The sequence below is a fragment of the Simochromis diagramma genome, unplaced genomic scaffold (genome assembly GCF_900408965.1).
Source record: "Simochromis diagramma unplaced genomic scaffold, fSimDia1.1 OVJJ01000630.1, whole genome shotgun sequence".
Lineage (NCBI taxonomy): Eukaryota > Metazoa > Chordata > Actinopteri > Cichliformes > Cichlidae > Simochromis > Simochromis diagramma.
The window spans coordinates 546,050-557,533 of NW_024386927.1; the positions used below are offsets into that span (position 1 = coordinate 546,050).

Consider the following 11,484-nt stretch of genomic DNA (forward strand, 5'->3'; position numbering starts at 1 on the left):
CTATTTAAATTTTCTATATCAAGAGACAGGCACTTGCGGTGGCAAGAAAGGAAATGCTTCTAATTCCATTTCCTGAAAACTAAAAATTGTTTCCTCATGTTTTGTTTTCAGTCCTGCTTGCCTTACTTGTCCTGACAGAATGCCACTCCCAGTGCTACGTATTGTATGTTTGCCTATTTAACTGCAGTAATAAAGTCTACTATTTCTACAAATATTACCATCACCTGGATGACTGAGAACCTATACAGACATAGAAATTACTATGTCTGCGTAAGTTACAATGCAGATAGACATTAAACACATAAAGAGAGTAAAAACAAACCAACAAACAAAAAACAGCACTTTTCTTTATGTATTTAAAAAGTTATCTATCCAGCAGGTAAATAAAAGAAAATAAGATTTAATGTATAGACTATGGAGCAGTTATCCTGCACAGGTCCAATTATTATGGTGAAGTATTCACAGGGTGATCTACTAGCAGTGTGGTGTAATTTAGGTGCAAAGACCCAGCAAGTTCACTTCAGTAATGTACAGTGTTCTGCCAGGAGGAGCCCAAACTAACATCTGAAAGAAATGAGCAGACCAGGTAAGGTCGCTGAGGGAGCGAGTAATAACCTATTAACAAAAGAAGGTTTCAATTCAATTTGATTCAATTTTTTTATAAATGATTCCCCTACCCAACCTTGAATATTTGTCAGGTAAATGTCAGGTTAGGAAAAGGAGGTACTTCTAAATGCACTCTGTGTGTTAAAACAAAAATGCCAAGGAGGAAAGACATAAGCCATATTATGTCTTACTGTTTCTGTCCATAAATCTGGCAAGGATTAAACCAAGTTATATCATTCTGCATTAAGAAATATTATTCACAAAGGGAAAACATTTAAGAAACTTTCCAGGAAATTCACTAATTGGAAAACAAGAGCAGTGTTGGTTCCTGGTGCATTATGACAGGTGTTATGTAACTACATTCTTTATGCTCATTGTAATATAAGTGTGCATAAAGTGATACTGGTATCTCTTCATAGTGTCCTTAACTGGGAGGACAGCTCTTTTCTCAAGTTTGGAGTGGAGGAAAATCAGAACATGCTCTTAGGTTCTACACTCAGATAAGCAAATATATGTAGATGCAAGATTGCTTTTAGAGGGGAGCTACAGGCAAGAGACACAGGAAAAAACTTGGAGCCACTCAATCATCTTACCGTAGGGGAGCTTTTCCCAAAATGAAGAGTGCTGCAGCTAACTTTAAAAACCAGAAAATAAATCCCAATATTTTGTATTGGATACATCTTGGATATAGCAAAGCATTAAGTAACTTCAGTTTAGAAGAAAAAACAAAACAAAACATGACGTTTTGCTGCAGCAGTTTAAAGCATCTGTCTGATTAATTTCACTGAACAGATCGGTCACCTGGTTTATCAACATCACAGATTAGCAGGAACAACAAAAGTACAAGTGAGCCATGAGTCTAGTGATATTACATCTGCATTATGATTTGCAGATCACAGTGGCTCTATAAAGGCAAAATGCTTGAAACAATGGTGTCGCATCACAACAACAAGAATAGCAGTGCATTTAATCATGAGGGGGGGAAAGCATCATGATAAATTAGGAGTATAATTGAAACTTGATTTCAAACTGTCTCTGTAAGTTATAGACATAGGATGTATGTTTGCATATAAGCTTTGACTGTTTGTAGCTCCAGTGAAAAACTTGCATTGATTATGGGTTTACACTAACTACAGCGGGACAGACAAGCATCCATGGCTAGTGCCATTATAGCCAAAACTTTGTTTGCTGTACTAAGCCTTTAGAAAATAGTAGTGAGGAATAAATACATCTGTATGTTAAACTGTACATAAATGTACATTAAATCTTCAAAAGGTGTTGAGTGATTTCTAAAATAATGCTGTGCAATATTTCATGTAGTGTGATGTAGAAAAGATCTCACCATGACTATTCATTCCTTACTCTACAGGTTTTTACAACTATGACAAGTAATCATGGACTCATATTAATTTAGTGAATATAGAAATGCAAAACACGGAAAATAAAAATAAAATTTACATAGCAAAAGAGAAAATGAAGGCTCTGTGACGCATCATAGGAAATCGTACTCATTCATTTATATTTAGAAATTAAAAAGCTGTTGCGTACCCTTTTTGTTTAAATGCACAATTGAACACAGGGTGTGGTAAAGTGCGTTAGCAGAATGATTTGACAAAAGAGGAGCTGAATGTCTGAATGTTCATGCTGTAAAAATGTAAACACACCCAATCCTGAGCTCACCTGTTCAGTATATAAAGTGTAGGAGTGCTCCTGAGATTTAGTATCACAGTCCAAGGAAACTAATCTGCAGAACTGACCTGTTCATCACAATGAAGCTGACTGCTCTAATTGTCCTTTGGGCACTCTCCAGCACAGGTAACTGCTCTTTTCCTTATCATTCAGGATTTCATTTAAACATTTAAAGTCTAAATTTAGAAGAAAAAGAAAACCTTAAAGTTTATTTTATATAGATATTAAATGTCCTTTTCCAAGAACATCCAAACAGTTTACAAGATTAGGTAACTACATGAGCATCACACCACAAACATAACTAAGTTTTCTCTCAAAGCATTATCAGGAAACCAAATATCTGTCAGCATATATGTAGAGAAAATAGATCAATGAGCGTGATACACCCAATTAAAAAGCAAACAAGCAAACAAAACAAAAAAAACCAAACCAAACCAAAAAAACCCAAGAGGCTCTGAGAAAGATATGCCGTACATTTTGTTTTAGTTTAGAAATTCTGTTTCTGAATCTGTTTGGCAAACTGATGTGGAAATCTTTTACTTTCGCCAAATCATTTCACTGAGTGGATAAGTTCTACTTCATGCTGAGCAAAACTGGGAAGTGGACATTTCTTTCAGTGTGGACATCTTGATGGATGGCTTAACACTTTGTTCAGTTTGTGATGTGGATGTCACAACCTGTTATCACGTGAACTGTTTGTGATTGGGAAAACAGGTTTAACCCAGAGATAACTGGGGGTTAAAGTCCACCTTAATATTCCATATTGCTGATCGCATCTAGTGGTCAGATTCTTTTCTCACACTAGGTGGTGCTACACATGCCATAAAAATTATAACATTTTAAATATAGTTTCACAAACTGTTAAATGTTGGAAGGTATTTAGAGCAGGCCTCCATGGTGTAAATTATCCTTAATAGATTAACCTTAAATTAACTTTAATGTAGTGTTTCATGTTGACTTTATTAAAAATATTTATACACACACACATGTTAAAGAGATTAACTGCATTTCATCAATCTGTGTAACAGGGTAAAGAAATCAAAGAGATAAAGCTTCTTTAATCATGCCAGTATACTGGGGCATTTTAAAACCTTTCATTTTTCATTATAACTTCAATCCTTTTATTGTTTCTCTCCTGATTGCAGCTGGAGCCCTTGAGTGTCAAACCTGCACAGATCAGACGTGTTCAAGCACAGTACCGATTACATGTTCTTCAGAGACCATGTGTGTTACAGCTACTATTTTAGGTAATCTTCTCTTCATATTATGAAATTTCCCCTTGTGGGACTAAAGGTATATCAAATCAAATCAAATATTATGTAATAAACTTCAGTAAATTTCAATGACTTTGAAATTATGTGTACTTTCCATCAACATTAATAAAATACACTTTGAATTTGCAGCTACTTCACCTGGAAATACGGCAACACAAATCTACAAGGCATGTGCATCTTCCTCCCTGTGTCCAGTTACGAGCTCTCAGATATTTTCAATTAACATGGGTGTTCAAAGTGCTCTTGCATCTGCCACGTGCTGCAACACAGATAACTGCAACTCACAAACTCTGGATGGTAAGCACAAATCAATAAGTGTTTTATTAAAGACACAATAAGAAACAATATTCTGATATTTGCTGAAATGTTCTCAGTTCTGAAATGAAATGATGCTCTTTTCTTTTACAGCTCCTGCTCCTCAGTCAAGTAATGGCCGACTGTGTAATGTTTGTTCCACCCATCTGTGCGACACTCCAATACAGTGTCAGGGAGTGGAGGACCAATGCTTTCAATCAATGAGTGAGTCTTCATCATATATACTTTAACAAAGATCATCTTTAAATTGGCTTTTATACCTAAAATAAATTCAAAACATATTCTTTTTTTAAAAAAATTAGTCAGTGGCAACATTATGAAGCATTTCATCAGTATTTGTAAGACATTTTATTTTGTACCTTAAATCTTTGAAGATGAAGGTCAGGATTTGATAATTAGTTCATGAAATTATATATATGTATTAGTTAACAAGTATTCCCCGCACGAAAATAGAACACCCAGTGTAGGTACACTATTCACTAAAAGGAAATCACAGTGGCTTCTGAAATTGTAACTACATGTTTCCATAAACGTGAAAGTCACTATAAAAATTGACTGAAAATCAGGCTCTGTTCTTCTCTCTGATTAAAAAATGTTTACCAGTGGCACTAGAAATGTTAAACAAACAACTACACCCTTTAGTGGTGTTCTCAGGTCACTGCAGTGAGATTTTGAGTTTCAGCAAACAGAACACAAACAGATTTTAGATTACTCTTTATGTGAAAGATATTGAAGATAGGTACAAAGCATTTCCCTAACCATTTGCAAACCAATAATGATGGTCAATGCCCACAACTCTACAGTTGATCTACAGTGTAGCTTCATGATATTCTTTTGACTAAAAAATAATTAGAAGCTCTAAATAAAATGTAACAGAATATATTTAATAATAAATTGCTGTGACAGGAGTGTTAGTGCATAAAAAAGGAAACCATTTTAATTATAATACTCTGAGTACATGTTTGGATTGTCACAGGCTACTACACAGGCACGTTTGTCTTCTTATACATTTTTTGGTTAGAGTTCACATGTCAACATGAAAGATTCTGAACATCAAATTAACCTCATGCATTATCAGTGTTGCGCACAACAGTTAGAGAGCACAAAAAAGGCTAACTGTAAAACTGCTGTCTGAGTTTCAAGTTTTATTGTCATGTACATATAAACAGTGTAGCCACATTTACCTGTAGTGAAATTCTTTGGCTCGTGCTCCTCAGCTTTATATGAACATATATAAGTCTGCAGTTATATTTTAAAAGAAAATAACCACAACAACAGCAATAATAATAATAATGATAATAATAAAGATAACAAATAACAAAAAACTAAAGTATTAATATTAAGAGAATTTGAGACAGTTGTTCAGAATTTACAGTTTCGTATTTAGAGTTGTGCAAAAAGTATGCAGTGAGGATATAAAGTGGCAGTGTGTAAAGTCTAGTAATTGTGGGGAGTGTGTAATGGTCGGATATCAGAATCTTTATTGTCATTGTCACAGGTACAATAAAATTAAAAATGGTTCCCAATCAATGCATCATCCCTAACAATATCAAAATATAAATAAAACAATAAAATTCAATAATAAAATAAATAGAATACTTAAAGTACTAATAAGAAGTATCAACAAACATTCACATACATTCCCACATACATGCTTCAGTCAGCGCATAGATTAATACAAGAGTGGCGTGATGGACATTTTTTTTGCAGCAGTATTCAGACGTGTTATTGCAGTTGGATAAAAGCTGTTTGAGTCTATTAGTCCTTACACTGATTGCTCTGTACCGTCTGCCTGAGGGCAACAGTTCAAACAGGGAGTGGCCAGGATGTGAGGTATCTTTTATGATGTTTTGGGCTTTTTTAAGACAGCGGGTGTGGATCTTCCAGTGTGGGGAGAGGGCAGCCAGTGATCTTTTGGGCGGTGTTAATGATCCCTTGGAGTGCTTTCCTCTGAGCCACTGTGCAGCTAGTGTACCAGATGCATATGCCATAGGTTAGAACACTCTCAATGGTGGCTCTGTAGAAGGACACCAGCAATCTCTGTATGATGTTATCCCTCCTGAGAATTCTCTGGAAGTACAGTCTCTGTTGGGCCTTTCTCAGCAGCTCGGAGGTGTTCGCACTCCAGGAAAGGTTCTCCTCTATGTTGACTCCCAGGAAGCGGAAGCTTGCCACCCTTTCTACACAGTCCCCATTAATGAATAGTGGTTGGGTCTCTGCCTTTTTCCTTCTGAAGTCTATTATGAGTTCTTTGGTTTTTGAAGTGTTGAGGAGGAGGTTATTGGCCTTACACCATGACGACAGCTGGTGTAAGAATGTCAGCAGTTTAAAAGCCTGATGGCTTGTGGGTAAAAACTATCCCTGTGTCTGCTAGTGCGGTTCTGAATGCTCCTGAACCATCTGCCGGACAGCAGGAGTGTGAAAAGGCTGGGGTGCTTGGGATCAGAGAGTATCCGCTGCGTCTTCCTCATGCAGGGCTATCTATTTAGATCCTGCAAAGCATGCAGCTCAGTCCTGGTGATGCGCTGTGCTGATCTCCCCACCCTCAGCAGAGCTTTGCGGTCGGGAGCGTTACATCTGCCATACCAGGTGGTGATGCAGCTGGTCAGAATACTTTCAATGGTGCATCAGTAGAGGTTTGTAAGTATTCTGGAGTTCATGCCAAATCTTCTCAGGCGCCGGAGGAAGAAGAGCTGCTGTCTTGCTGCTTTTGTGATCACACCAACATGGTGTGACCAACTCAGATCCTTGCAAATGTAGATGCCTAGGAATCTGAAGAAGCTGACTCTCTCCACCTCTGCTCCTTCGATGTGAATGGGCGTGTGCCTTCTTCTCTGTAGTCTCCTGTAATCCACAATGAGCTCCTTGGTTTTGCTGACGTTAAGCAGGAGGTTGTTGTCATGGCACCATGATGTCAGGGCTCTCACCCCTGCCCTGTATGCTGTCTCATCTCCATCAGAAATGCAGCCAATGATGGTGGTGTCGTCTGCAAATTTGATGATGGTGTTGGAGCTGTGTGTTGGTGTACAGTCGTGGGTGAACAGGGTGTAAGCAGGGGGCTAAGCACGCATCCCTGGGAGGCACCTGTGCTGAGTGTGAGTGTGGATTAGGTGATGCTGCTGATCCGAACCACCTGAGGTCTGTCTGTCAGGAAGTCCAGGATCCAGCTGCACAGGGAGGAGCTGATGTTCAGGTCACGGAGTTTCATGATGAGTCTGGATGGTATGATGGTGTTGAAGGCTGAGCTATAGTCTATGAACAGCATCCGCACATATGTGTTTTTCTGGTCCAAGTGCGAGAGGGCAGTGTGGAATGCAATTGCGTCGTCTGTAGAGCTGTTTGGCCTGTAGGCAAACGGAGGGGGTCGAGTGAAGCAGGGAGTAAAGGTGTGATGTGAGCTTTAACTATGCGCTCAAAACACTCACACAATGAATGTGAGTGCTACTGGGTGATAGTTATTTAGGCAGCTCACATTAGTTTTCCTTGGGACAGGGATGATGGTGGCCCTCTTAAAACATTTTGGGACAACAGACTGGAGCAGGGAAAAGTAAATGTGTATCTGAACTGGTAAATATGACTTGGTGGAAAAATTAAATTGGGGGCTTTATTAAAGTAGAAGACAACAATAAATGTATCAGTTGTTTTACCATTTACCATGATTTATGACTTACCAAAAGGCACTAAACCAACATAATAATGAATATTACTGGTGTAAGATTCTTATTTTATCATATGTTATCCTATCCCTATAATCGAACTGTGTGAATCTTTATACTGCTGTAAGCCACACCCTACTCCATATTATAGAGAGTATAATTAGTATGTAGTTTTAATTTGCATTATACCTCTGGATTAAGAAATTGTAAAAATCATTAGATTTATTAGATATGTCTATATTATCCTATACTGTTGATTTACTGTGAATGATTTACACTGTTTCATTGCATGTCATACTGCTGAGTTAAGAAGAGAATATTGTGTGCAGAAGGCCTTGTTTTCTGATAGTGGAGGAGACAGACCACATTCCACAGAAGTTCTACCCCCACCTTTCTCTATGTCAGAAAGACAGGGAGCCAAGGTGATAACACAGGCTCACTGAGAGTTAGAGGGTATGTAAGTTTAGGCTTTTTACGACTAGGTGGGGGTCAACAGAGGCTATAAAAGCTTTGGGTAACGCTCCACCATTTTGAGATTTGCTGTGCCCCTCTGCATGCATGTCTCCCCATCCGGATGGTTTGTGCTCATGTTGAATTGTATGGAATAAAACATTGTTGATTGAGCATTTATACACGGAGTATTGTCCTTCCTTCAGCCCAAAGAATACAAGAATTAGGAGGATTTAACACTGGATATCAGCAAAATCATTTTTAAGATGTCTTAACTAATGCTTTAAATATGATATGTAATGACATCATGACAAACATTTTTCATCTGCAGTGACCGACGGCACCAACACTTTCCCAGCTTACGGATGTGCATCTACAAACCTGTGTGCAGCTGCCTCAAGCTTGAAATCTCTACCTTTCATGAAGAGCATTGGTACCATAACAAAAGGACCAACCTGTAATTCACCCTCGACCACTCCAGCACCAACCACAACCACCGCTGCTCCAACCACAACTACAGTGGCAACAACCACAACAACAACAGCTGCTCCAACCACAACAACAGCTGCTCCAACCACAACAACTGCTGCTCCAACCACAACAACTGCTGCTCCAACAACAACCACAGCTGCTCCAACCACAACTGCTGCTCCAACCACAACAACAGCTGCTCCAACCACAACAACTGCTGCTCCAACCACAACAACAGCTGCTCCAACCACAACAACAGCTGCTCCAACCACAACAACTGCGGCTCCAACCACAACAACTGCTGCTCCAACCACAACAACAGCTGCTCCAACCACAACAACAGCCGCTCCAACCACAACAACAGCCGCTCCAACCACAACAACTGCCGCTCCAACCACAACAACAGCTGCTCCAACCACAACAACAGCTGCTCCAACAACAACAACAGCTGCTCCAACCACAACTGCTGCTCCAACAACAACAACAGCTGCTCCAACCACAACAACTGCTGCTCCAACCACAACAACAGCTGCTCCAACCACAACAACTGCGGCACCAACCACAACAACTGCTGCTCCAACCACAACAACTGCCGCTCCAACCACAACAACTGCTGCTCCAACCACAACAACTGCCGCTCCAACCACAACAACAGCTGCTCCAACCACAACAACTGCTGCTCCAACCACAACAACAGCTGCTCCAACAACAACCACAGCTGCTCCAACCACAACAACAGCCGAGACACCAACCACAACAACAGCTGCTCCAACCACAACAACAGCTGCTCCAACCACAACAACTGCTGCTCCAACCACAACAACAGCTGCTCCAACCACAACAACTGCTGCTCCAACCACAACAACTGCTGCTCCAACCACAACAACAGCCGAGACAACAACAGCCGCTCCAACCACAACAACAGCTGCTCCAACCACAACAACAGCTGCTCCAACCACAACAACTGCTGCTCCAACCACAACAACTGCTGCTCCAACAACAACCACAGCTGCTCCAACCACAACAACTGCTGCTCCAACCACAACAACAGCTGCTCCAACCACTACAACTGCCGCTCCAACCACAACAACAGCTGCTCCAACCACAACAACTGCCGCTCCAACCACAACAACTGCTGCTCCAACCACAACAACAGCCGAGACACCAACCACAACAACAGCTGCTCCAACCACAACAACAGCTGCTCCAACCACAACAACTGCCGCTCCAACCACAACAACTGCCGCTCCAACCACAACAACTGCCGCTCCAACCACAACAACAGCCGCTCCAACCACAACAACAGCTGCTCCAACAACAACCACAGCTGCTCCAACCACAACTGCTGCTCCAACAACAACAACAGCTGCTCCAACCACAACAACTGCTGCTCCAACCACAACAACAGCTGCTCCAACCACAACAACAGCTGCTCCAACCACAACAACTGCGGCTCCAACCACAACAACAGCTGCTCCAACCACAACAACTGCTGCTCCAACCACAACAACAGCTGCTCCAACCACAACAACTGCCGCTCCAACCACAACAACAGCTGCTCCAACCACAACAACTGCTGCTCCAACAACAACCACAGCTGCTCCAACAACAACCACAGCTGCTCCAACAACAACAACAGCTGCTCCAACCACAACAACAGCTGCTCCAACAACAACAACAGCTGCTCCAACCACAACAACTGCGGCTCCAACCACAACAACTGCTGCTCCAACAACAACAACAGCTGCTCCAACAACAACAACAGCTGCTCCAACCACAACAACTGCGGCTCCAACCACAACAACTGCTGCTCCAACCACAACAACTGCTGCTCCAACCACAACAACTGCTGCTCCAACCACAACAACAGCTGCTCCAACCACAACAACTGCTGCTCCAACAACAACAACAGCTGCTCCAACCACAACAACTGCTGCTCCAACCACAACAACTGCTGCTCCAACCACAACAACAGCCGAGACACCAACCACAACAACAGCTGCTCCAACCACAACAACAGCTGCTCCAACCACAACAACTGCTGCTCCAACAACAACAACAGCTGCTCCAACAACAACCACAGCTGCTCCAACCACAACTGCTGCTCCAACCACAACAACAGCTGCTCCAACCACAACAACTGCTGCTCCAACAACAACAGCTGCTCCAACCACAACAACTGCTGCTCCAACCACAACAACTGCTGCTCCAACCACAACAACAGCTGCTCCAACCACAACAACAGCCGCTCCAACCACAACAACTGCTGCTCCAACCACAACAACAGCTGCTCCAACCACAACTGCTGCTCCAACAACAACAACAGCTGCTCCAACCACAACAACTGCTGCTCCAACAACAACCACAGCTGCTCCAACAACAACCACAGCTGCTCCAACAACAACAACTGCTGCACCAACCACAACAACAGCTGCTCCAACAACAACAACAGCTGCTCCAACAACAACCACAGCTGCTCCAACCACAACAACTGCGGCACCAACCACAACAACTGCTGCTCCAACCACAACAACAGCTGCTCCAACCACAACAACAGCTGCTCCAACAACAACCACAGCTGCTCCAACCACAACTGCTGCTCCAACAACAACAACAGCTGCTCCAACCACTACGACTGCTGCTCCAACAACAACAACTGCTGCTCCAACCACAACAACTGCCGCTCCAACCACTACAACAGCCGCAACAACCACAACAACAGCTGCTCCAACAACAACCACAGCTGCTCCAACCACAACTGCTGCTCCAACAACAACAACAGCCGCTCCAACCACAACAACTGCCGCTCCAACCACAACAACAGCTGCTCCAACAACAACCACAGCAGCTCCAACCACTACAACAGCCGCTCCAACCACAACAACTGCTTCTCCAACCACAACAACTGCTGCTCCAACAACAACTACAGCTGCTCCAACAACAACCACAGCTGCTCCAACCACAACTGCTGCTCCAACCACAACAACAGCTGCTCCAACCACAACAACTGCTGCTCCAACAAC

General features: G+C 41.9%; 1 protein-coding gene across 1 annotated transcript in view; it reads left to right on the top strand.

The window, feature by feature from the left end:
- Positions 1 to 378: 378 nt before the first annotated feature.
- The window catches only part of LOC120736700 (integumentary mucin C.1-like), an 11,770-nt gene continuing 664 nt past the window's right edge, over positions 379 to 11,484 (top strand). The window contains exons 1-5 of the mRNA XM_040036978.1: positions 379 to 2,421; positions 3,441 to 3,542; positions 3,699 to 3,866; positions 3,978 to 4,088; positions 8,322 to 8,599. Coding sequence (XP_039892912.1) covers positions 2,376 to 2,421; positions 3,441 to 3,542; positions 3,699 to 3,866; positions 3,978 to 4,088; positions 8,322 to 8,599 — 705 coding nt within the window. The 5' untranslated portion in view covers positions 379 to 2,375. The remainder of the gene's footprint in view (positions 2,422 to 3,440; positions 3,543 to 3,698; positions 3,867 to 3,977; positions 4,089 to 8,321; positions 8,600 to 11,484) is intronic.